Source organism: Eriocheir sinensis, chromosome 24 (genome assembly GCF_024679095.1).
Source record: "Eriocheir sinensis breed Jianghai 21 chromosome 24, ASM2467909v1, whole genome shotgun sequence".
NCBI lineage: Eukaryota > Metazoa > Arthropoda > Malacostraca > Decapoda > Varunidae > Eriocheir > Eriocheir sinensis.
In genome coordinates, this window is record NC_066532.1 from 19,282,627 (window position 1) to 19,308,263 (window position 25,637).

Consider the following 25,637-nt stretch of genomic DNA (forward strand, 5'->3'; position numbering starts at 1 on the left):
CTCCTCCCCACCCCCCCATCCCTCCAGCCAAAGCTGGCAGGAAAGGAAAAAGAACCATGCAGCATGGAAAAACTGCATGGAAATTATGTAGGAAAGAGGAGGAGAGGGAAGGGGAGGGGTTTGACGTGGATACAGAGAAAGAGAGAGTGAGGGAGAGAGAGAGGAAGAGAAGGGTTTGATGTTGAAGATGAGGAGGAGAAGGAGGAAGGAAAGAAGGGAAGGGAAGGGATGGAATGGAATGGAAAGGCCAACTATCTTTTTCTTTTTTTGTCTGTTTATGTATGTATGTGTGTATGTATGTATGTGTGTGTGTATGTATGTATGTATGTATGTATGTATGTATGTATGTATTCTCTCTCTCTCTCTCTCTCTCTCTCTCTCTCTCTCTCTCTCTCTCTCTCTCTCTCTCTCTCTCTCTCTCTCTCTCTCTCTCTCTCTCTCTCTCTCTCTCTCTCTCTCTCTCTCTCTCTCTCTCTCTCCCCCCTCCTCCTCCTCTTCCTCCTCCTCCTACTACTACTACTACTACTACTACTACTACTACTACTACTAATAATAATAATAATAATAATAATAATAATAATAATAATAATAATAATAATAATAATAATAATAATAATAATAATAATAATAATAATAATAATAATAATAATAATAATATCAACACGTACCTAACCTTACTATCCTCAGCGTCCTCGTCCTCATGCGCCAAGCTAGCCTGTGGTCATCACTGTGTTGACGTCCCTGCTGGCGAGACCGTCTGTGCCTGCCGCGATGGTTACGTCCTGACCCGGGGACGGTCCTGCGAGCCCAGCTGTTTGGTGAGTGATGGTGGGGGAGGGGGAGGTGGAGGGAGGTAGATAGAGATAGATAGATAGATAGATGATGGAGAGAAAGGAAGGAAGGAAGGATGGAAGTAAGTAAGGAAGGAGGATGGATGGAAGGAAGGAGAGAGAGAGAGAGAGAGAGAGAGAGAGAGAGAGAGAGAGAGAGAGAGAGAGAGAGAGAGAGAGAGAGAGACAGACAGACAGACAGACAGACAGACAGACAGACAGACAGACAGAGAGAGAGAGAGAGAGAGAGAGAGAGAGAGAGAGAGAGAGAGAGAGAGAGAGAGAGAGAGAGAGAGAGAGAGAGAGAGAGAGACTTACATACTACATAAATTGATAGATAGAGAGATAGAGACAAAAAAATAGTACTAAATCTCTTCCTTTCCCTCCTCCTCCTCCTCCTCCTCCTCCCCTCGCAGGCGGGTAACGGGGGCTGTCAACACCACTGTCACGACTCCACCACCTCGCCGCCCACGTGTACCTGTCACGCCCACTACCTGCTGGCCGCCGACGCTCACTCCTGCACGCGTAAGACACCTGTAAACTCTGTCCTCTATCTTGCTACCAGTCTACTCTTATTGGCTCGGTTCTTTCTTTCGTCTACTTCTATTTCCTATACTGTTTACTCTTATTTGTAACCCTGAAGGATGTTGCTAAGTCAGTATGAGGCACCACATGGCTAATGAAGATCCCTATGTCACTCTGAAGCATCACATGTAGCGGGCTTTTTTTTTTATTATTGTTGTCTTTTTTTGTGTGCCCTTGAGCTGCCTCCTTTGTTGTAAAAAAAAAAAAACATCACTAAAATCTAAGGAACCACATGACTTTTAAGAACATCACTAAGTCAGTCTGTCGATGTTTCCAAATGCTTTCGCCTCTTACATCAACTATTTCCTGAGGTCAAAAAGGAGATTATTCGGGTTCTAATGAGTGTTCTTTGAGGTTCACGGTACAGAGGAAGGGTCAAACTACCACCAGGGTCATAAAACCACCCCTGGAAATGCCTCCCACAACTCCTGCGAAAGCCTTGTCAAATATGCGCTTGGCCGCCGAATGGTTTAAAAATATGACCCTCAAAAACACCACTAAGTCAATCTGCATGAACTCCCTCCTTACGTCAGCTGTCAGGGTTGAGCAGCTGGTCGTCAGGTTACACATTCCGGTTATTTTATCATATTTAGCGGTTAGTTTATCCTTTATTTCTCTTCCTGATGTGCTTTCCTGCATTTGATTGTTTGTGCTTGTCTTCGCCCTCAGCCTCGTGCGCCATCAGAAACGGAGGCTGTGACCGCCGCTGCCAAAACACAGACACGGGCGTCCTCTGCTCCTGTCCGCCCGGTTTCCTGCTGCACCACGACGGCCGCACGTGTCTGGGTAAGGCCCCGTTCACACTTTGCCGACTCGGGGCCACAACATCCCAGCGACTTTTTAGCCCCGTTCACACTGTGCCGACTCGGGGCCACAACATCCCAGCGACTTTTTAGCCCCGTTCACACTGTGCCGACTCGGGGCCACAACATCCCAGCGACTTTTTAGCCCTCTTCACACTGTGCCGACTCGGGGCCACAACATCCCAGCGACTTTTTAGCCCCGTTCACACTGTGCCGACTCGGGGCCACAACATCCCAGCGACTTTTTAGCCCCGTTCACACTGTGCCGACTCGGGGCCACAACATCCCAGCGACTTTTTAGCCCCGTTCACACAGTGCCGACTCGGGGCCACAACATCCCAGCGACTTTTTAGCCCCGTTCACACTGTGCCGACTCGGGGCCACAACATCCCAGCGACTTTTTGCCCGAGTCACATTAGCATCCGTCGATCGTTTCTAGGCCTCTCTCCGACCATGTGCGACCCAGCATTTCACACCCAAGACCTTATACCTTGAGTCGTGGGTTGTCGTGGCCCAGAGTCGAAGGGGGCTTGAGTAGCTACACGGTCTAGGCGCAGTATAGGACCTTTAGTCTGCAGGGTTATGAGATGGGTTCCTTTTTTGTGAACTCTATGCCTCCGTAACAAGTGTATTGGGTGTCTAGTGAGGATTTGATGTAGACGCAGTAGTAGCTTGTTATGTCTTAAGAACTTTAGTTACGGTTTTAACCCGGTAGCAGCGACGGGCCGAATTTGTGGCTTTACCGTATACCAGCGATGGGCCAAATTTCTGCCATGATATAAACCCCCCAAAATAGATGATGCATAAACTGATCACACATGCGTTGATATATATTATGAAATGGTTTGCGTGAGTGATGATTCTTTCTCATTATTTTACTTAGAGGGGCCTTTAACCTAACCTAACCTAACCTTAGAAACATGACCCCCGCAGCTACCGGGTTAAGATGGTTTATGGTTTTTGAGTATGTGAACTTTGTGAATTTGTAACAACGGTGTATAGTCTTGTTACTTCTAAGGCTATCTGTTTTGCGTATATCTATCTATTTATCTATCAGTCTATTTATGTATCTATTTGCCTATATATGTTTCTCTCTATCTATCTATCTATTTATATCTATAACTGCCTATCAATCTATCTATCTATATCTCTTATCTATCTATCCATCTATCTATCAAATTTTATAGGTAGATAGATAGATAGATAGATAGACAAATAAGTATAGATAGATTGACATTATCTGTATACATCTTAATCCATTAATTGTACTTTCACGTGTTTCCCTGTGGTGGTTCTGACAGACATCGACGAGTGTGCTGAGGGCGGCGGCGGGGGCGGGGGCGGGGGCGGGGGAGGGGGTTGCCAGCACCTCTGCGTCAACAACTGGGGGAGCTTCGAGTGTGTGTGTCCCGCCGGCCAAAAGCTGCTGCCCGACGAGCGATCCTGCCGCGACGTGGACGAGTGTGCCATTAACGGGACCTGCGAGCACCTCTGTGTGAACTCCCCGGGGTCATACGCTTGTTCCTGCCGCGAGGGGTACCAGCTCTTCGGCGGCGCCCACTGCGGAGGTGTGTGTGTGTGTGTGTGTGTGTGTGTGTGTGTGTGTGTGTGTGTGTGTGTATTATTCAAGTGTAAATATTTATTCTCAGGCATGTCAGCACTTGATAGCCTCCTCAGTCCTCACCACCACCATCACCACCACCACCACCACCAATACTTCTTACCCTCATCACCACCACCCTCACCACCACCACCACTACACCTCACCAACACCACCATCACCACCACCACCACCACCACTACTACACCTCACCACCAGTCCACCGCCACCTAACACTTCATCACCACTGAACTTATAAAAAAAATACTAAAAGTCATCACCACCATCACCACCATCACCACCGCCACCCCTTTTTTTTTTGTACGGCGGTGACTGAAAAATCCCAGCATTGGTCATGGGCAGTACTCGAACCCTGGACGCGGCGCCGGCACACTAACCACTCAGCCACCCCCCTTCCCAGACATCAACGAGTGTGGCCAGAACAACGGCGGGTGTAGCCACGTCTGCGTCAACACGGAGGGCTCGTACCGCTGCCAGTGCCGCGAGGGTCACCGCCTGCACCCCAACGGACGGGACTGTCTCCGAAGCGACCACTGCACGCCGCTCAGAACCCCCCCGAAGGCTGAGGTGTGTGCAGGGGGGGAAGGAGGGATGGAGGGAGGAGGTGGGGATGTGTGTGTCCATATCCTCTTCTTTCCCTTCTCTTATCTTCACTCAACTCCATTTTCACTCATCCTTTTCCTTTCCCTTCCCTTCTCTCCCCCAGGTGTCGTGTTATCACCTGGAGGAGTTCGGCCACGAGGGGCGGTGCACGGTGAGGTGTCGCCCCGGGGCCTCCTTCACCTCGGGGCCCGGCGACTACTACGTGTTCACCTGCGGGCCCGACACTGACTACACCTGGCGAACCGAGGCTAATGACACACACCTGGCTTGCTCGGGTCAGCTAGTGGTTGTAGAAGTAGTAGTAGTAGTAGTGGTAGTAGTAGTGGTAGTAGTAGTAGTGGTGGGAGTAGTAGTAGTAGTAGTAGTGATACATGGTAGTTAGCGCCTTATGGTATAACTCAACAAAGAATGACCTCACTTTGTTGCATGGAAAGTCTTATTAGTAAGGAAGCATGTTTAAATTTTCTGAGTCCTATAGTAACTGTTTGGGGTCTTGTTATGTTAGGTTAGGTTAGGTTATTAGTAAGGAATCCTGTATGAATTTTCTGAGTCCTATAGTAACTGTTTGGGGTCTTGTTAGGTTAGGTTAGGTTAGGTTATTAGTAAGGAATCCTGTATGAATTTTCTGAGTCCTATAGTAACTGCTTGGGGTCTTGTTATGTTAGGTTATGTTAAGTTTAGGGTATCTTCCAACACATGATAGCCAGCACCTTATGGTATAAACCTTGTATCTTGTTCTTGCTGTTATTATCCTCCTCTTCACCCTGCTCCTCTTCATCCTCCTCTTCAATCTGCCCTTTTTCCCCCTCAGAGCGTCAAGCAGGGCGCGGGTACAAGCGGGTGGTGCGTCTCATGTTGACCGCGCGCCTTAAGGACCACGCCGCCCTCGACCACGTGCTGGGCGACCTCACGCGGCGACTCAGAGGTACACACACACACACACACACACACACACACACACACACACACACCTGGGGCTCAGCTCTGAAGCTCCAAGCTGCCAGGCTTGCGCTGGCGCGGCCTAGAGGGCGGAGCCCTGAGCCAGGCTCTGGCCCTCTGACAAGATGACAAGGACTGATTACTTCCCCGGGGCACGGGGGTGGGGGGGTGGTGGAGGTGGTGCACAGTACCCAGAGATTTGACTACTGAGCCTTCAATAATCGGAATGGTGACGATGGCGATGCTTGTGATTTCATCATCAGGCAGTAGAATACACACACAACACGCCTTACAAGATTGTGTTGGCCATCTGTTCTTCCCTCCCCTTCCTTTCCTCCTTCCAAGACATTGTTGGCCATCATTTCTTCCCTCCTTGCCTTCCTCCTTTCCTTCTCTCCATCCTTCGTTTCCTCCTTCCTCCCTCTCTTGCCTGAACTATGAACACGTGAAGGGGAGCCATGCAAGCTACAGTGAGGGGAGCGGATAGGATGGGCAGCCTGGCGTGACCGCTCGGCGTGTGTTTCAGGCTGGACGCGGCCGTGCGGCGACAAGTGTCACCTCAGACTCACCTCGGGCAGGGTCACCAAGTCCAGGAGCCTCAGGAAGCGGCTCAAGGTGCCCCGCGACCAACAGCTGGTGAGTGTCGGCTCGCTGTGTACTGATGGATAAGCTTAATGACAATACAGAGCCATAAAGTAACGTGGCGGGGCTGTCATCGTGAGCCACGTGGCGGCGCCGCGCCCCGCACAGCGCCTCCCCAACACCTGTGCTGTCAACCTGTACACTTTTTGGGGCGGCAGGTGCGCATCAAGTTCGAGGTCTTGGCCTTCCCGCCAGGTGGGCGCCGCCAGTGTGGGCGGGTCTGCGCGCTGCGGGACGCGGGGCGCCTGCTGACCAAGGTGCTGCGGCCCCTCAGGAGGAGCGTGCAGCAGGACCGGGCGGGGACCAGGTAAGAAAGAGCCACTGTTCGTCTACACTCCGCCCGGGAATCGAACCCAGGGCCTCTCGGTTGACAGTGGAGTGTCCTGTCACTCTACTATGAGGCTCAGAAAGTGTGTGTGTGTGTGTGTGTGTGTGTGTGTGTGTGTGTGTGTGTGTGTCCCCCCCTCGTCGCACCACCCTCTCTGTATTTCTCTTCTCTCTCTTCTCTCTCCTTTTCTCTCTTTCTCTTTTTTCTTCTGTCTTCATTTCTCTATTTCCTCTTTGCTCTGCTCTCTTCTTTTCTCTTAATATATCTCTTCTTTTGGCTCATTTTCTCCCTATTTATCATTTCTCTCTCATTCCCCTCTCTGTTTTCTCTTCTGCCTCCTCTGTTCCTCTTTTCTCCCTATTTATCATTTCTCTCTCATTCCCTTCTCTGTTTTCTCTTCTGCGTCCTCTATTTCTCTTTTCTCCCTATTTATCATTTCTCTCTCATTCCCCTCTCCATTTTCTCTTCTTCGTCCTCTATTTCTCTTTCCTCCCCGTCCCGCCGCAGGTCCTCGGGTCGCCGCCTCTACCGCCTGCTGGCCGCCACCTACAGGGCCGGGAAGAGACTCAAGACGGCCTGTCCTGATGGCTTCGTCCACGTAACCGGCAAGTGTGGTAAGTCTCCAGGCGTTCAGTACCAGGGGAGGGGACGTTCTTTTAGTTCACAGTAGAAAGAGGTAGACGGAAAATTGACTTAGAGAGGAAAACTGCTTGTCATATATGAAGCTTGATTTTGTCAGACGCCTCACATTAACTATTCGCAAATATCAAAAAGGGGATCAATTGGGTTCTCATACGTGTTTTCTTAGGTTCATGGTACAGAGGAAGGGTCAAACTACCACCAGGGTCTTTAAACTACCCCTGGAAATGACCCCCACAACTCCTACGAAAGTCCTGTCATATTATGTATCCTCAGACACTTCCATCCCTCACATCAACTATTCGCAAAAATCAAAAAGGGGATTAATCGGGTTTTCAGGAGTGTTTTTTGGGGTTCGCGGTACAGAGGAAGGGTCAAACTACCACCAGGGTCATTAAACTACCCCTGGAAATGCCCAAAACTCCTATAAAAGCCTTGTCAAATGTTTAACCCGGTAGCAGCGACGGGCCAAATTTGTGGCTTTACCGTGTAGCAGCGACGGGCCAAATTTTTGTCATGATATAAACTCCCCAACATAGATGATGCATAAACTGATCACAAATGCGTTGATATATATTATGAAATGGTGTGTGTGAGTGATGATTTTCTTTTCATTAATTCGCTTAGAGGGGCCTTTAATTAAGAAACATGATCCCCGCAGCTACCGGGTTAAGAATGTCCCTAAAAGTCTGTCTGTTCACCCTTTTGTTCTCCACCTCCCTGCCGTGACTTTCCCTTCTTCCCTCCACGCCCTCCGTCCTCGCCTTCACCCACGCCTCCTCCCCGCCACGCCGTCGCGCCCTGCCGGCAGTGGCGTGCAGCTCAGGCTCCCGCCACGACCTCCACGCGGACCGGTGCCAGCCGTGCCCCGCCGGGACCCACCAGCCGCTGGAGGCCGCCACCGAGTGCCTCGCTTGCCCCGCCCTGCCCGCCACGCCGCGCCCCCTGCAGAGGAAGGGCGCCAAGAGCCTCGCCGAGTGTGATGGTGAGGCCATTTTAATCAGTCTCTATTTTTTTCTCTCTATTCTTTTCTCTTTCTCATTTTCTTCCTTTTTTCTTCTGTATGTCTCTCTTTCTTTTCCTCGTCTCTTTCCTCACCTTTTCTCTCCCGTCTCTCTCTTCTGTCTTCTTTTATCTTCATTTATCTCTCCTCTCCTCTGCCTTTCTCTCTTTATTTCTCTTTCTTTTCGCTCTCCTCCTTCCCATGCTGCAAATAGCCATATCTATGTATACAATATCATATCACTAAGTCTCTTCTGTCACAATGTAAACAGTGATACCGAAGAAAGACTTTGGCTCCTCACCCTTATCACTCCCACGGTGTCCTCTGCCCCAGACGCGTGTCCTGCCGGCTGGTGGAGCGCGGACGGCCACAGCCCCTGCCAGCGGTGCGCGGCGGGGACCTATCAGCCGCAGCGGGGCCGCGTGCAGTGCTTCCCGTGCCCCGCCGGCCTTGCCTCCCCGCCCGGCGCCACGTCCCTCGAGCAGTGCCTGGCTGGCGGTGAGTTGAGGGGCTTGGGACCTTGGCAACGAATTAGTGGGCTTTCGTCTTTCTCTCTCCTCTTTCCTCCTCTTCTTCTCTCCTCTAACCATCTCCTCTTATGCTGTTGTGTCCCAGGGTCGTCGTGCGGGCGGGGCCACTACTTCAACGTGAGCGCGGGGTCCTGCGAGGGCTGCCCCGCCGGCCACTACCAGAGCCAGCCCGCCGCCGCCTCCTGCCTGCAATGCCCGGCGACCTCCACCACGGACTATGCCGCCGCCACCTCCCTCGACCAGTGCAAGAGTTAGTTGAGATGGAAGCTTGAAGTTTGAAGTGTTTTAATTGTGTTTTTTTCTGTATTTTTTTGTTTGTTTTTTCGATTTTCTTTTTTTTTCTCGCTCGCTTGCTTTTCTCTCTCTCTCTCTCTCTCTCTCTCTCTCTCTCTCTCTCTCTCTCTCTCTCTCTCTCTCTCTCTCGTAACCTGCCCTATCAATACCTCCTCCTCCTCCTCCTCCTCCTCTGTGACCCGTCCTGACCTCACCCCCACAGGACACCGGTGCGGGGGTCACGTTGGTCAGCTCTCCGGAGTGTTCGAGACGCCCAACTTCCCCGGCCACTACCCAGACGGCGCGCGGTGTACCTGGGTTGTGAGGCCGAGCCGGGGGCGCCGCGTGCTGGTGGTGGTGCCCAGCGTGAGGCTCAGCCATGACCAGTGCGGGGACTACCTCGTCATGCGCAAGTCGAGTGAGTCAGTGAAGGCGTTTTGAGTCAGTAAAGTCAGTGAATCGTTATTGAAGTAGTGAGTCAGTCAGTCAGTCCTCTTCACCTCCCCATCATTCTCCCCTCCCCTCCCCTCCCCTCCCCGCAGAGTCGCCGTACAGCACCGTGACCTTCGAGACCTGCTCCACGCTGGATCGGCCCATCGTCTTCGCCGCAAAGTCCCGCCGCCTGTGGGTCCACTTCCGCAGCGACGCCGCCCACTCCGACGCCGGCTTCAGGATCTTCTTCGCCACCTACGACCGTGAGTAGCGTTAGGGCGTGTGTTAGGGCGCGTGTGCCACGCCCGTTTACATACACATATTGAGCAAACAAACTAACTAACAAAACCTATAACGAAAGTTACAATTATTACGCAATCGTTGTTACATAAGCCTGGTGCAGACACATCCACACGCCTGGCAGGCGGAGGTTAGAGCCCCGCTCTGGACGAGAATTTTCCGCTGCCAAGGAGCGGCTATTGTCCCCCTTGAGCAAGGCTGTGTGGTGTGTGGGGGTCCCGCCAGCACCCAGAGATAGACGAATGAGCCTTGCTCTAATCGGGAGGTGCTTGCTGGCGATGACGAGTCCAGCTCGTGACGAGGCCGTGCATGGCGAGTTACACACACACACACACACACACACACACACACACACACACACAGTATTTTCTCCCTCGCTCACCTTCTATGCGAGTTATGTTAATTTCCTCGCCGCGAGAGTTTACAATTTCGGCCTGGGACAAAAAAAGGAAGGAAGGAATGAGAAAAGTCGTAGGAGTTTCTTTTTTTTTTTTTTCAGTCTCCATTGTTGTAATATTGTTTTTTAAAGCCTCATTTCATTGTATGCTGTTTTGGTGTGTGTGTGTGTGTGTGTGTGTGTGTGAGAGAGAGAGAGAGAGAGAGAGAGAGAGAGTGTGTGTAACCCCCCCCCCATCATCCGCAGGCGAGTACCACGGTCTGATCAAGAACATTATCCGGGACGACAGACTCTACTCGATCCACAGCCACGTACAGATCCTGCAGGTGGGAATGATGTGTTTACCTGTGTTTGTTTACCTGTGTTTTTATGTGTTTGTTTACCTCCCACTACCTGTTTGTTTACCTCTGATTATCGCTTTGCTCACCTTTAGTTACCTTGTTGTTGTTGTTGTTGTTGTTGTTGTTGTTGTTGTTGTTGTTGTTGTTGTTGTTGTTGTTCTTCTTCTTCTTTTTCTTCTTCTTCTTTTTCTTCTTCCTTTCTTCTTCTTCTTCTTTTTCTTCTCCTTCTTCTTCTTATTATTATTATTATTATTATTAGTAGTAGTAGTAGTACTATTATTATTATTATTATTATTATTATTATTTATAGTGTCAAAACGGTCTCGAAACGGCCAACGAGGAGAAGAGTTTACGTGTGTGTGTGTGTGTGTGTGTGTGTGTGTGTGTGTGTGTGTGTGTGTGTGTGTGTGTGTGTGTGTGTGTGTGTGTGTTCCCTCTCACACGCCCACGATCCCTTTTGTAAACATGAGTGTCGGTAATATGTCTTTTTCCTCCCTCTTCTCTCCATTTTATCTCTCCTTTCCTCCACTCTTCCCTCCCTCTCCTTCATTCCCTCTTCTCCCCTTCTCTCTTCTATCTCCATCTCTCCTATTTTATTTTTTTCTTCTTTTTTCTTCTTTTCTTCTTCCTTCTCTTCCTCCTTTCCTTCGTTCCTTTTCCCCCTTCTCTCTTTTCTTGTCTACTTTCGTTCTCTTCTGTTCCTTTCCTTCCTTCCTTCGTCCATCTTTCTCTCCCCTCTCTCTTCTCCTCTTCCTCTTTCTCTTCCTCTTCTCCGTTTTTCGTATATTTATCCTCCTGTTCCTTCCCTTCCTCTCGTTTCTTCTCTCTCCTATCTTCCTCTTCCTCATCATTCCCTTCCTTCCTCTCCTCCTCCTTCTCTCTCTCTCTCTCTCTCTCTATCAGTCTTCCCTCCCTCTCTCCTCTTCCCTTCCTTCGCCTCGTCCACCGTTTCTTCCCTTCCCTTCCCTTCCTTATTTTCTCTTCTTTTACTCCTTTATCTTCTTGTTTCTTTTTCTTTTCCACCTTCCCTTCCTTCCTTCGTCCCTCCTCCTCCTCCTCCTCCTCCTCCTCCTTCCTCCTCTGCTACACAATCAGGCCTCGACCGCAAGGCAAATTCCCTTCTTAGTTGTGAGCTTATTTTTGCCAGGTTGGAATTTATACTTTTTCTAACGTGGCGAGAGAGAGAGAGAGAGAGAGAGAGAGAGAGAGAGAGAGAGAGAGAGAGAGAGAGAGAGAGAGAGAGAGAGAGAGAGAGAGAGAGAGAGAGAGAGAATAAACGAAAAAGAAAGAAAGAAAAAGTGAATGAGAAAGAAACAAACAAACAAAGAAAAAGGAAGAGAGAGAGAGAGAGAGAGAGAGAGAGAGAGAGAGAGAGAGAGAGAGAGAGACCTAGCCTTCCTAACCTAGCCTACTTAACCTAAGCTACCTCACCTAACCTAACCTAACCCGAGCCATGCCATTTATGCTCCCAGGACGCCGAGCTTCTGCCGCGCCTGCTGGAGGTGGTCGCCGAGCCCATCAAGTACTACGAATACGCCAGCGAGAAGGAGAAGCTGTTCCCTTCCTCCTTCATCAAGCTGCTCACCCCGAAGGTCCGGAGGTTCTTTTCACGAAGGCGGCGGCGGCGGCGATGAGCAGGGAAGGCGCCAGGGGTGCATGGCTGACCTTTCCGGTGCCCACACTGGCCATGTCCCAAGGCCACAGGGGACACTGGTCGGGGCCTCGTGAGTGTTTGCCCGTTCATGGCGCAGAAGCCTCGCCAGACTCTCACTAGGCTCATAAAACTTTGCCTGGAAATGCAAACACAACCTCTACGAATAGAAAAAACGAAAAGAAAGAGAAAGAAAGAGACATAAAGGAAAGAAACAATTTAAAGAATACCATTAACTAAGTGTACGTTAGGCAATATATATATATATATATATATATATATATATATATATATATATATATATATATATATATATATATATATATATATATTATCACTAGAATAAGAATAAGCCAGTAACTGTGATAACCCGGAATCAACACTATTATATGTACTTTGTTTTGGCATCCTTAAATAAATTCGTGTAACCCTTGTCGGTGCATCTGTGCTGAGATATAAACTCTAATATTCCTTTCCAGCCTCTGAGGCACCAGGCTGGATCTCTTCAGGCCCCCTTCACATTTTTGTTCACATTTTTTTCCCATGTATTCACCCCGCAAGTTATATCCCCGTCCTCACAGGACCGTAATTTCTGGGGGGCTAAGGGGGCTATATAGCCCCCCAATGTTTTCTATATCAGCCTCAGAGTGCCCCTAAAAGTGCTTATTTAAAGAAAAAATTACCCCATCCCGCCTGATCGCCACCCGACCCACGACTCATGATGGTGTCCTCCCGCCCCTCCCCCTCCCCCCAGATGTCAAAATCACGGGCCAGTAGGCCAAGCAATATAAAGCAGGCTAAATAACTTGCACTGCATCATCTCCTATTCTCATTATGAAACTAAAACAATGATTTGAGAGCCCGATTTTCTTTATACTCACCCTAAGCGCCCCCACACACACACACAGTTATCAGAGGCCCTCCGCATTGAGCGTAGTACGTAAGCGTATAGGAAGTAACGAGAGAGAGAGAGAGAGAGAGGAGAATGTTTTAAGTATACGACAATTTTTTTTATAAAGTAAGACACTGAAAGGAACAATAAGAATAGAGGATAAACGTCTAAGGAGAAAGGAAATAACACGAAAAGGCGGAGTCGGAGAGATAAAGAAAACATGGAAAGGAAAAAACGATGAAAAATAGAAGATGAAATTAAAGATGAGAAGGAAACAAAACTGAATGAGAAAAAGTGAGAAAAGGCAAAGATAGAGAAAGGTAAAGAAAAGGTAAAGGGAGAAAGAGAAAGCAAATTAAGGAAGGGAGGGACATGCCAAAGAAGATAACAAACAAGAATAAGAAAAAAAAGCAAGCAAAAAAAAAGGACAAACATTAAGTAAACAAAGTAAACAAAAACAAGAAAAACAACGAAAAGAGAAGATGAGAAACACGACAAACAAAAACGAGAAAAGAAGAAAACAAAAATATACAGAAAAGGAAGAAGAAATGGAATTGAAGGAGGCAATAATGAACAAGAAAACAAGAAAAAAAAAGATGAAATGGAGCTGAAGGGGGTAATAATAAACAAGAAAACAAGAAAAAAAAGATGAAATGGAACTGAAGGGGGTAATTATAAACAAGAAAACAAGAAAAAAAAGATGAAATGGAGCTGAAGGAGGTAATAAATAAACAAGAAAACAAGAAAAAAAAGATGAAATGGAACTGAAGGGGGTAATAATAAACAAGAAAACAAGAAAAAAAAGATGAAATGGAGCTGAAGGGGCAATTATGACACCCACTACTGTCTCCTGAAAAATAGAATAATAAGCTTAAAGAATATTACAATCCCTAAAAATTCCCCAACGAAATACCGAAAAAAGAAATGGAAAATGAAAAAAAAAGAGAAGAAATGGAACTGGAGGGGGCATATGTGACACACCCACTACTGTCTCCTGAAAAATAAAACGATAAGCTTAAAGAATATTACAATCCCTAAAAAATCATGTATTCATTTTTATATTTTTATTTAGACCCAATCACACTTGTAAACATTTATAGACAGGCTCTCTTGAAGGCCCCCAGCCGCTACACGTGTTTCAGGGGGCCAATGACACATATTTAACACACTTTTTTTAGTACTTTCGGGCATTTCCAGGGGTACTTCAACGACCCTAATGGTAGTTTGATCCTTCTTCTGTACTATGAACCTGAAGGAACACTCATGAGAACCTGATTTATCTTATTTTTTGGCCTTTGAAAATACTTAACGTTAGAGGCGGATACCAACCTCAGTCTCAGGGAAGGGAAGGTGGTCTGTTGCGTCTGTGTGTCTGTCTGTCCGGGCGTGAAAAGCTTAGTGGTGCTATTATAAGCTTATTAGCCGTCATGAAGCAAGAGGAGGCGGAGGTTGAGGTGGAGAAGGGGCCCAAGATGAAGAGGAGGAAGTATCTGGTAGAGGACGTGGTGACCAAGAGCGCCAACAAGATTGAACCTTTGCTGGGTGAGTTATGGACTTGTTGACGTCATGTTTACCCCCCTCTCTCTCTCTCTCTCTCTCTCTCTCTCTCTCTCTCTCTCTCTCTCTCTCTCTCTCTCTCTCTCTCTCTCTCTCTCCTACAAATTTCGAAACACTGACTTGTTTACAACATGTACCCCTCTCTCTCTCTCTCTCTCTCTCTCTCTCTCTCTCTCTCTCCTACTAATTTCGAAACACTGACTTGTTTACAACATGTACCCCTCTCTCCCTCTCTCTCTCTCTCTCTCCTGCTAATTTCGAGACACTGACTTTATTTCCATGCAAAATATGATGCTTTTGGATGATGTTGAAGAGGGGGCGCCACCTCTTGCGAAGTTAATATTTATATTTTGGACTTTATTTGGTGCAGTAATGAAGGACTTCTGGAAAATAGAAGAGGGGGTTGAGGGGGGTAAAGCTCTCCGTCAGGGAGTTAGAGAAATGTGAAGCCCTCCTGTTACAGGGGTCGAAGGGGGTGAAACCCCACCATTAGGTAAGTTTTGTTAGTCAAGTCTTTTCAGGCATGCAGCAGTGTTGCCCAATGGAAATACGTAGCATGGGACGGGACAGGCCAGAGTGGAGTGGCGGTGGTGGTGGTCCACTACACCAGCTGGTGGTCACGGGTGGAGTGGGGCGGTGGGGGACGCACTTCAAGCATTGAAAAGTTAATCATTTACTTATTTCTGGAAATATAAATTTATCTCCATAACAAAAATCATTATATTTTGCTCAGGAACAAACAGTCAGTGTGTCAAAATTCTTAGGCTGCCCTTTCCTCAACAATCCTCATTTTCTTTATATTGGCAGCCATCTTGTTTGAGGTTAATATTTATGTGCTTTGTTTTGGTCTCTGAAGGCAGCGTAGTAACTAATAGCTTCCAGAAAATTAAAGACACTTCACCATAATGATGTAAATAGTAAAAGTTGAAATTTTCCCAGTGGACTTTGCCAACGGTCAGCCTCTGCACGGTGCGGACCTGAGAGGAACTCTGCACCGCGTGTCTGACAAGCACGGCGTCCACGCCAAGAACAGCCTGCTGACCGTCCAGACCCCCATCCTCAGCTACACCGGGACGGAGACCCGCGCACGGCAGCCTGGCAGCGTCAACACCTTCCTGGGGCTGCTGGACAAGGCCACAGGTGACGGCCGCAGCATTTGGGACTGAGAATAGTTGTTATGTTGATGAGGATGCTTCTTGTTGCAAGGAAAATATTGCCTCTTCATTTTCTCCATGCAAATGATATTTAATAAAATGAATATGGAAATGAAATTGAAAGTAGCACGTGTATTTTTTTTAATAAAGAATGTTTCATGGGTAATACATCAGTTCAAACCATTAAGAACAAAAAGTCAAACGTAATTACTTGTAAACATAAGAAAAATATTGTCAAAAGATAAAAAAATGTAAAAAAGAAGCATTTGCACTGCCAGCAATATACCAACGCATGAAAACACAGAGTGCCTGAGGTGCCACAGATGATTCATATTGCAGTTGATGTGTTGGAGCAGAAATGTTCCTGTGTAGTGAGGTGCAGGTGTGTCATGTCTTGTTTTTGTCCTCCCCCCCAGGCAGGATCCGTCTGGTGGAGGCCAGCCAGTACACGGTGCAGCCCGTGATACAGAAGCTTGCGTCCACAGTCACCGGCCGAGGGTTGCCTGACACTGCCACTTACAACGAGAAGCAGGAGGCCATCGCTGCCGCCTTTGGGAGCAGGAAGGCCAAGCAGCAGGTGGCCAGGCGGCGCCAGAACCAGGTGTGCCTCGGCCCCCTCACGCTACCTCCACCTTTGGCCTTGCAGCCACTGTGTCTTGAGCTGATAATTTTACTTTAAGTTCTGTGTTAGACATTCATGTTTGCCCCAGGTATTTTTCTACTGACAGAAGTGAGGAGCCTTGCAGTAATTTCTTGTTTGGGATTATGCATAAAATGATTTAATATTCTCTGTAAATCTAATTGAAACAGCCAAGGCAAGGCAAATGTGCATCAGGCAGCTTCTTCATACAATGTCCAATGAAGTTACCATATGAGTACAAGAAACAGCTGTGGCTTCAAAACCTTACACCTCCTGCTTGGCCCCTCCTCACAGGTGGAGGCAGAGACCATGTCCGGGGCCATAGACCATGCAGCGGCCGTGGCTGTGGACTCCAGCGAGGCCGTGGGCCGGCATCTGGAGCAGCAGGAGGAGACGTCCCTGGTGGGCATTCTGCCGCCCTGCAACAGGGAGGTGAGTTGCGCCCTCTGCCCGGGGCTGCAGCGATGATCCTTGTATAGTGCTTTGTGTTAATTTGTTTTCTGTTGTTGTAAAGTGTCAAGGTAAAGCAGTCCTTGCCTGCCCTCCACAGGCCAGCCGGGTGGAGGACGTGTACTGCCTGCAGGACCTGGCCCCGGATGACTTCCTGGCCCACATGGAGGAGTCGGCCACAGCCATCCTGACGGCCCAGCAGGAGCTTGACCCCAAGTGAGTGTGGGGCTCACCCTCGGGGCCATACTCCCTAGGAAGTTTTTATATGAGTACTTGTTGCAACACACCCAAGTCTTGACCTGTGCCTTGCCCTGACCTCTCTTTTGGCCTCTTGTTCTTTTTTCTTTTGCCAAAGTGGTGCTGAGTGAGCTTTTTGTTGCTGTCTTTGTTGTTGCTCTTGAGCGTCCTCCCTTGCTGTATAAAAAAAGGCATATTGTAGACAGTTTTTGTTTCCCAGAGTCACCCAAAAGAGTAAGAATGTAATCCTGAATCATCATAACATTCACACTATTACCAAGCCTGCTGCGCCGCTAACTATGCTGATCTCTCTTTCCAAGCATCATAACTTTTGCACTATTACCAAGACTGCCATGCCACTACCTAATGCTGACATTCCTTCTTTCCCATTCCCAGGAGCACACTACTCTTCCGGGAGATGGTAGAAAACGCCAAGCACGAGAGCAAGTTTGGGGACCAGCTGAGACTGTGCTGTGTGGCGCTGCTCGTGAACCACCTGCTGGCCTTCCTGACCTGTCGCGGCAACCTGCTGAGGGACTTTGAGAAGGGGCACCTCATGGACGGCTGCTGCAGGAGGGTGGCCGTCTGGGTCGTGCAGGAGTACACACAGAAGCAGGGCAGCCTTTTGTAAGACTCCTAAGATGCAGACGCCATTTCATATTAGTCACAACCATCAAACTACTGAGATATGATAGTTATTAACCCATCTGCTGCGATTGGCATGGATTTTGCCTTCACTGGTGGCCTGGTAACATACACTCCCAGGTCTTTCTCTGCCTCTGTGGTGGATAGTGGAGTGTTTCCCATGTGGTATTGGTATGCTGGATATCCCTTCACTGGTGGCCTGGTAACATACACTCCCAGGTCTTTCTCTGCCTCTTTGGTGGATAGTGGAGTGTTTCCCATGTGGTATTGGTGTGCTGGATATCCCTTCACTGGTGGCCTGGTAACATACACTCCCAGGTCTTTCTCTGCCTCTTTGGTTGATAGTGGAGTGTTTCCCATGTGGTATTGGTATGCTGGATATCCCCTCCCAAGGTGCAGGAGTTTACATTTTGCTTCATTGAATTGTAGCAGCCCCTTTTTATTTCATCCCTGTAGCTTGGTGATGTCTGCTTGTAGGAAAGCCAGTCAAGGGGTTAAAGACCATTTTGTGCACTTTGACTTATGTTTTGTATACGCAGAAGCAAGGAGCCAAGTGCAAGACTCCTAGATTTTGTACACAGACTCCATTTTGTTTTAGGTTACATTTTGACTAATACGAAATGAAATCTGTGTGACATTTGATTACTACGAAATGGAAACTACGCGACTTTTTGACTAATACGAAATGAAGTATGCGAAACATTTTGACTAATACGAAATGAAGTCTGTGTGACATTTTTTCTTAACTTTTTCAGAACGAGGACACAGAAGGATGAGGACAGAGTGCTTTGTCTCCTCCTGATCCTGGCCTTCATATCCAACAAGTACGAGCTCCCTGTCAGCACATTGCTTCAGTCCGTCCCCATAAAGAAGGAGAGGTAAGGGGTAGCCATTATCTTCATTTTCTTCTTTATTTGACATCCTATTTTTTTTCTGAAGAGGGTTGGATGGGCTGTTGGTCTTCTTAAACATTTCATCCCTGAAGCACACATTTGATAAGGCTTTCGTAGGAGTTTGGGGCATTTCCAGGGGTAGTTTTATGACCCTGGTGGTAGTTCGACCCTTCCTCTGTACCATGAACCTAGAAAACACGCCCATTAGAACCTGACTCATCTCCTTTTCAGCCTTTGGTAATAGTTCATGTGAGGGAAGAAGGAAGAACATAAGGGGAAGGTGAGGGAGGAGGATAAGGTAAAGGAAAGGAAGGGGACGGAGGTGTAAGGGAAGGGAGGTGAAGGGAAGGGACCTAACCTAACAAAACCCCAAAATTACTATACATATTGACTCAGAAAATTCATATATGCTTCCTTACTAATGAGACTATACAACAAACTGGGGAAGGGAAGGAAAGGGAGGGGGGGGGGGGGGAAGAATGCAAGGGAGAGATGTGGGATTAGGAAGGAAGGTCAGGTTAGTATACAATGACTAGTGTGTGTATTACTAGCTTGTATAACTAGTGTGTGTGTTTACTCTATATAATTTTCCTCTTCATGTTATGTATCTTCTTTATTTCAGACTCAGTTTACTTTTGCAAGTCTTTGGTGGAGTTTTCTAATTCATTGTTTTCTTCTTTACTTCGCTTCAGACTGAATTTACTGATGCGGGTCATTGGTGCAACCTACAAGGCCACCACCCACTCCTTCCAGCTCAAACTGCCCCTCGCCAAGCTGACTCAGAACGTGAAGAAAATCAGAGGCACAAAATCAAGATAAACAACCCCCCACTGCTAGAATGTGTCCCTCTCTCTGCATGGTGATGTTTTTCAAGGGTACAGAATGTTAGAAATGAGCAGCAGCTGTGTGTGATGATTGTTTTGGCTGTACCTGTATTTCTTTGTGCAGTGGACCTCCTTACTCCCTGACACTGGGAAGCACTGGCTGGGGCCACTGCTTGGTGCTGGACTGTAACAATGGTTGGTTGTCTTTGTGGCAGCACTTTGTAAGGCAGTGTAGAGGTAATATTCTTCAGGCCCAGCTCGGCACAATGGTGTATCATGCACAGCCACAGGACTAATCATATCAAGCGTTATAAAGTGTGACATTCATACTTGTAAAATTCTTTGAATGGAGGTCTAGGGAAATTTGTCTGGTGTGTAATTATTTATTTTGTATCACCAATAAGAAACACTTCCAGATGAATACTTACACTAAAGGAATTACTGTCTTCATTCATAAATTTTGAACTTGGGAAAATTACTTTCTACAGCATTGTACCATGATTATGCAACACTGCAAGACATCTGAAACCTTTGTTTTTACTAAGTATTACCCAAGGTTGATTAGTAACTGGTGACAACATTGAAGAAGTGGTACACCTCATCTGCATCATAGACAGCAACCTTGGTATTGCAGATTTTACACATGACAGGGTGGAACTTGTCCTTCTCTAACCCCGGAACACTCATGTTTGGGGCCTGGGCTGATGAGGCCTCAGCAGAATCGCCTGTCGAGCTTGTGGGCTGACTGTTCTGAACCTCCTGAACTGTGCCGGCAGGGTCCACAGTGCTGGCTGCTTCCTCTGCCTTCATCCCCTCCCCTTCACCTTTTGTATCCTCCTCCTGCGGCACATTCTTCTTCTTCTTTGCCTTCTTGTTCTTGAGAAACTGCTGCCTCTTCTGGTCCTTGCTGGGGTAGCTGAGCCGCTCGGTCACGTCCACCACGCAGTTGAACACAAACATTGCCCGGTACTGGTTCTGGTAAACCTCGTGTCTGTGGAGGGATACAGAAAACAGCTTAATGAGCGAGTGAATAACTGCTGTGGGCGTAACTAAATAGGTGAGAAAATGATGTAGAAAAGGAGTAAGAAGTCCCTAATGTTTGTGGAGGTGAGAAGGGAGAGAAAGGAAGATGAGGAGAGAGGAAAGAAGATAAGATTACAAAGGAAAGAGAGAGAGAGGGAGAGAAGAAAGAATTGGAAGGTAAAGGAAAAGGAGGGATGGAGGTGAAGAAAGGGAGAGAGGGAGAGAGATGACAAATAAGAGTAAATTGAGAGAACGAAAGGAAGAAAAAGAGAAAATACTATAGGAATGGAAATCAAAAGAGAGAATAAACATACAAGAGAGAGAGAGAGAGAGAGAGAGATGAAAATAAGGGTAAATTAAAGAGAGAAAGAAGGACAGACAGATAAAAAGAAAGAAAAGAGGAAAAGGAAGAAAAAGAGAAGTGAATAGGAAAGGGAACTGAAACGGAAAAAATGACAGAATGAGAGAGAGAGAAGAAAGAATGAGAAAAAAAGAAAAAGAAAGGAAGGGAGGAAGATTGAGAGAGAAAACAAGACACACAAAGACAAGGACACTTTAGGAAAAAAAACAACAAAAAAAAACAGCTACAAAACTATTAAGAAAAAATCCCCACAAGCAAAAATATCATTAATCTTACTTACAAGAGAGAGAGAGAGAGAGAGAGAGAATAAATAAACACCATATCTGATCCTCCTTATCTCCTAACTCTCACCTCTGGCAGTCCATACAGAGGGTCGTGAGGCAGGCGGGACAGTTCAGGACGGCATCGCTAGGAGGCAGCTGGATGGTGTTGTTGTTTTCTACGCCCAGCATTCGCCCAGGCCTGAGGGACAGACAATGATGAGGGACGATTCATGATACTCTTGCACCAGCCATTAAGTGTAGTGTATATATATAATGAGATGTCCAGTTTGGTGATTTATATTTTGGTGAATTCAAAGTTGACGAATGAATTATAATGTTCTCTTGCGAATTTTCCAATCTAACATCGCACTGAGAGTTGATTCAAGTATATTCCGAGTGACTGTCCCTTCTCTCTCTCTTCCTTCTCCTTCCTCTTCTTCTTCTTCTTCTTCTTCTTCTTCCTCCTTCTGCAATATTCCTCTCCTTCCTTTCTTTACCTATTTCCATTTTTCGGTTTCTTCCTTCCCTATCCTTTCTTCCTTCACTTTCAACCCTCTTCCTCTTTGTCCTCCTCCTCCTCCAATCTTCCTCTCCTATCCTTTCTTTCTTTACTTCCTTTTTTTTTCTCTCTCAGTTCTTTCATTCCTTTGCTCTCCCTTCACTTTTAATCCTCCTCCTCCTCCATTATACCTTTCCTATTTGGCGATTTGAAATAATAAATAACACAAACAACAACATCACTACTACTACTACTACTACAGCTACTACTACTACTACTACTTCTACAGCTGCTACTACTACTACTACTACTAGAATGCCATATACCTCCTTCCTCTGGGCTGGTATGACCTCCGCTTCTGGTCAACCCACGCCTGGTCTCGGTCGTCCATCGTGGGGTCGTAGAAGAGCTCGTCGTTGGTCAGGACTTTGCGATGGCGACGGCGGTTCTGTTCGGCCCGGTTGGAAGCCTGGCCTGGGGTGGTTTCTGTGGGGTAAATCTCGGTTTGTCAGTGTGTATAACAGGCTTGCTTTCTATCAATATATACAGGGTTATCTGAATATCTATCTATATGTACAAGTATTTATCTATATATACAGCCTGGTGTGGGGTGGTGACTGTACGGTAAATGTCGGTTTCAGTGTGTATAACAGGCTTATCTAAATACAGGCCTTTCTATCTATCTATCTATTTATATACAAGCTTACATATCTATCTATCCATCTCTACCCTAAACTTGACCTAACCTAACAAAACCCCAACCAGTTAGTAAAGGTCTTGACTCAGAAAATTCATATGTGCTTCCTTACTAATGAGACTTTCTATATAACAAAGTGAGGCCATTCAGAACTATCTATCTATATACAAGCTCACATTACATAACATAAGAACCTAAGGAGTCTGTAAGAGGTTGGTTCTAGGTCTATACAAGGCAGTTCCAACCCTCTATAAAATTAGCATAAGTATTACCTACCTTATATTTCTACTGTATATTCCAACCCTATATTAAACTAGCATGATTTTCACTTACTCTACATTCCTACCTAATATTAGATACCCTATATCACCTACCCTACATTAAATTACCATAAATATTACCTATAGTGTTTACGAGTGCTCTTACCTTCAGGCTCAGACTCATCCGAATCGAAATACACATCATCGTAAAACTCAGCAGCCTTTTTAGTCTCCTCGGCAGCTGGTCTCGAGGCGCCGCTGCTGCCAGGCACGCCGAGGGAGGAGGTGAGGTGCCGCATGGTAAGGCTCAGCTCCGAGGCCATTTCCTTCTCAAAGTCGTCCTCCTCATCGTCGTTGTTGTGGTGTCGGTGTTTCGGTTTCTGGTTGTTGCCGAAGACACTCTCGCCGCCTCCTGTAAGTTATGCTGTGGTGAGTTGTGAGGTTTAGATATGGTGCCACATAGATCTACGCTTGGTTCAGTCAGTTTATCTACTCTGTCGTCCCAGTCATCCTCTTTTTCCCCGATCTTTTACATTTATTTCTGCTTGCTGCTGAATACACTCTCTCCACCTCCTTTAAGACTGGCTGTGATGAGTTCCAAGCTTTAGATATGGTGTCAAATAGATCTACATTTGGTTCAGTCAGTTAATCTACTCTATCATCTCAGTCATCCTCTTTTTCCTCAATTTTTTACTTTTATTTTTGCTGGTTGCTGAATATACTCCCTCTTTCTCTTGTAAGTTATGCTGTGGTGAGTACTAAGCTCTAGAAATAGTCTAATGAATTTATACACCATTATATCATTCTATATTTTCTCAATCATCATCTTTTTCCTCGATCTTTTACTTTTTGTTTTGCTGATTGCCGAAGACACTCGCCGCCTCCTGTAAGTTATGCTGTGGTGAGTACTAAGCTCTAGAAATGATGTCTAATGAATCTGTACACCATTATGTCTATTTTCTCAATCATCCTCTTTTTCCTCGATCTTTTATTTTTAGTTTTGCTGGTTGCCGAAGACACTCACCGCCTCCTGTAAGTTAGGCTGTGGTGAGTTCCAAGCCTCAGAAACAATGCTCCATATTCTTAAACATATCAGGCTTCCATCACAGCAATTTCCTCAGGCCACGGAGAAGATTGACCGGATTTTCATGAGTGTTTTTTCCTTTCAAAATGCAGAAATTGAATAAAGCTATCATTAGGATCACAAAAAAGACCATGAAAATCCCAGCAACTTCTATGAGAGGCTTTTCAAATGGGCGAACTGAGGCACCGATATGTTTAAAAATACGGGCTTAGGTCTCCTGGATCTACACACAGTTCTGTCAAGACTGTTACGATACGTTTCTTACTCACTTTTTCCAAACTTCCGGTGCGCGTTGATGGTGGCGTCCACGTCATCATCCTCATCAGAACTGAAACCAAAATACCATTGTGATACTATTCAACCTCCAGAGAGAGAGAGAGAGAAAGGGAGAGAGAATGACAAATAAGAATAAATTAGAAAAAGAAGGACTGACAAAAAAAGGAAGGAAAGCAAAATGAGAAGAGAAGAAGAAGTAGAAAAGAAGAAAGAGAACGAAAAGGAGAATATAAACACGTGGAAAGGAGACAAAATAGCAGAGAGAGAGAGAAGAAATTAATAGAGGAATGATTATTTAAAGCCTCCTGAAGCCCCGCCCACCTGATGTACTTGGAGCTGCAAATGATGTCGTCCTCGTCACTCCAGTCGAAGTAAGACTCGTCCACGTCCTCCATTGTGACTGCACCCTTTTATCTCTCCCTCTGTTTATCTCTGACGTTTATCACCGTCGCCACACACGTTTCAACCGCGTGAAGAGTTCTCAGGACACACTATATTAAAGGAACCCTGATATATTACTCCTCTGCAGTGTTTTAGAGGGCTGGTTAAGGCATTCTCAGGGACTCTTGGATCGTTTTGTTTACGTTTACTAGACCAGATGATGTTTGTTTTCCGCCTCTGTAACGGCACCCAAAATGTGGTTATATTCCTTATCTTAATGCTTGTAAATGACCCACGTACATTAATTAAGCTCCTAGCCAACATTACATATTAGTCTTATCACTGAAAAACTGTTTACTATTAGAATAAAGTTATAAATAAGTGTTAACCTGTTTACGTCTACAAGACCAAGAACAGATGATGTTTGTCTTTGTAACGGCACCCAAAAGTGGTCACATTGCTCATTTTAAAGCTTATAAATGACCCATGTACATTAACTAAGCTCCTAGCCAACCTTATATATCAGTCTTATCAATGAGAAACTGTTTACTAGTAAAATAAAGTTAGAAATAAGTGTTAACCTGTGCTCTGAGTTCTCCACTTGGCCGTAGGGGGCGTGGCACTGAACATCCCTGCCGTGTGGTGTGGCCGAGGACGGTGCCATAGCAGGTGTGGCACAACATGGCACGCTTTTATGTGGCAGGGAGAGAGGGTGAGTGACGGTGTGGCTGTGTGTGTGTATGTCATCTCAGTGAATGCCTTCAAACACCAGCTGGACGCTCATCCTGGTCACATCTTACACGAGTTTAATTAATTTATTTGTTAGGTTAGGATGTGGATGTCACTGGATATACATGTTACTGGTGGTCATCCCTCCCATGTTTTCCTCCACACACTGTCTCTAAGTCTTTCTTCTTTCTTCTTTTGTTCGTTGTCCTTTTCCTTCCTTCCTTCCTTTCTTTCCTCTCCCTTCCCTGGTGTTCATCCTTTCCTTGTTTTCCTCCACACATTGCCTCCAGGTCTTTCTTCTTCCTTCTTTGTTTAATGTCTTTTCCTTCCTTACTTCTTTCCTTCCTTCCTTCCTTTCTTTCTTTCCTCTCCCTTCCCTGGTGGTCATCCTTTCCTTGTTTTCCTCCACACACTGTCTCCAGGTCTTTCTTCTTCCTTCTTTGTTTAATGTCTTTTCCTTCTTTTCTTCATTCCTTCCTTCCTTTCTTTCTTTCTCTCCCTTCCCTGGTGGTCATCCTTTCCATGTTTTCCTCCACACACTCACCAGGTCTTTCTTCTTTGTTTAATGTCTTTTCCTTAGTTACTTCTTTCCTTCCTTTCTTTCTTTCTTTCTTTCCTCTCCCTTCCCTGGTGGTCATCCTTTCCATGTTTTCCTCCACACACTCACCAGGTCTTTCTTCTTTGTTTAATGTCTTTTCCTTAGTTACTTCTTTCCTTCCTTTCTTTCTTTCTTTCTTTCTTTCCTCTCCCTTCCCTGGTGGTCATCCCTCCCATGTTTTCCTCCACACACTGTCTCCAGGTCTTTCTCCATTCTTCTTTGTTTAATGTCCTTTCCTTCTGTACTTCTTTCCTTCC

The 25,637-nt window shown here is 46.4% G+C and overlaps 3 protein-coding genes across 11 annotated transcripts in view; 2 read left to right on the plus strand and 1 right to left on the minus strand.

The window, feature by feature from the left end:
- Positions 1–13,638, plus strand: part of LOC127003027 (signal peptide, CUB and EGF-like domain-containing protein 1) — a 21,846-nt gene extending 8,208 nt beyond the window's left edge. For 7 of the 9 annotated variants that reach the window (XR_007756852.1, XR_007756849.1, XR_007756850.1 and 4 more), the window contains exons 5-22: positions 688–818; positions 1,247–1,355; positions 2,085–2,201; positions 3,520–3,786; positions 4,240–4,406; positions 4,546–4,717; positions 5,254–5,367; positions 5,908–6,017; positions 6,182–6,330; positions 6,859–6,965; positions 7,802–7,975; positions 8,327–8,491; positions 8,609–8,773; positions 9,020–9,214; positions 9,339–9,491; positions 10,172–10,251; positions 11,739–13,477; positions 13,530–13,638. Coding sequence is in view for 1 of the 9 variants with exons in the window: in XM_050869385.1 (XP_050725342.1) it covers positions 688–818; positions 1,247–1,355; positions 2,085–2,201; positions 3,520–3,786; positions 4,240–4,406; positions 4,546–4,717; positions 5,254–5,367; positions 5,908–6,017; positions 6,182–6,330; positions 6,859–6,965; positions 7,802–7,975; positions 8,327–8,491; positions 8,609–8,773; positions 9,020–9,214; positions 9,339–9,491; positions 10,172–10,251; positions 11,739–11,900 (2,537 nt within the window). In the remaining 8 variants the exon portion in view is untranslated. Of the gene's footprint in view, positions 1–687; positions 819–1,246; positions 1,356–2,084; positions 2,202–3,519; positions 3,787–4,239; positions 4,407–4,545; positions 4,718–5,253; positions 5,368–5,907; positions 6,018–6,181; positions 6,331–6,858; positions 6,966–7,801; positions 7,976–8,326; positions 8,492–8,608; positions 8,774–9,019; positions 9,215–9,338; positions 9,492–10,171; positions 10,252–11,738 lie in introns of all 9 variants that reach the window. The other 2 variants (XR_007756851.1, XM_050869385.1) reach the window with 2 other exon arrangements.
- Positions 13,639–13,899: 261 nt separating this feature from the next.
- LOC127003028 (uncharacterized) lies at positions 13,900–19,737 on the plus strand. Its single transcript, XM_050869386.1, has 8 exons — positions 13,900–14,351; positions 15,306–15,506; positions 15,937–16,121; positions 16,455–16,592; positions 16,711–16,826; positions 17,244–17,474; positions 18,248–18,370; positions 19,078–19,737. Exons 1-8 carry the CDS (start codon positions 14,237–14,239, stop codon positions 19,202–19,204), a joined length of 1,236 nt encoding a protein of 411 aa, XP_050725343.1. The 5' UTR covers positions 13,900–14,236; the 3' UTR covers positions 19,205–19,737.
- LOC127003029 (E2F-associated phosphoprotein-like) lies at positions 19,573–24,283 on the minus strand. Its single transcript, XM_050869387.1, has 6 exons — positions 23,994–24,283; positions 23,666–23,724; positions 22,479–22,724; positions 21,682–21,841; positions 20,945–21,055; positions 19,573–20,200 (listed from the first exon to the last, which is right to left on the minus strand). Exons 1-6 carry the CDS (start codon positions 24,065–24,067, stop codon positions 19,771–19,773), a joined length of 1,080 nt encoding a protein of 359 aa, XP_050725344.1. The 5' UTR covers positions 24,068–24,283; the 3' UTR covers positions 19,573–19,770.
- Positions 24,284–25,637: the final 1,354 nt, after the last annotated feature.

Bases quoted from the DNA above. Each gene is read 5' to 3' on its own strand.
- LOC127003028 (XM_050869386.1), top strand. From the start codon at position 14,237: ATGAAGCAAGAGGAGGCGGAGGTTGAGGTGGAGAAGGGGCCCAAGATG. The intron at 14,352-15,305 runs GTGAGTTATGGA...AAATTTTCCCAG, and splicing joins CAAGATTGAACCTTTGCTGG to TGGACTTTGCCAACGGTCAG. The intron at 16,827-17,243 runs GTGAGTGTGGGG...TCCCATTCCCAG, and splicing joins CAGCAGGAGCTTGACCCCAA to GAGCACACTACTCTTCCGGG.
- LOC127003029 (XM_050869387.1), bottom strand. From the start codon at position 24,067: ATGGAGGACGTGGACGAGTCTTACTTCGACTGGAGTGACGAGGACGAC. The intron at 23,725-23,993 runs GTGGGCGGGGCT...TTTTGGTTTCAG, and splicing joins TGCAGCTCCAAGTACATCAG to TTCTGATGAGGATGATGACG. The intron at 21,842-22,478 runs GTAAGAGCACTC...TTTACCCCACAG, and splicing joins GGATGAGTCTGAGCCTGAAG to AAACCACCCCAGGCCAGGCT.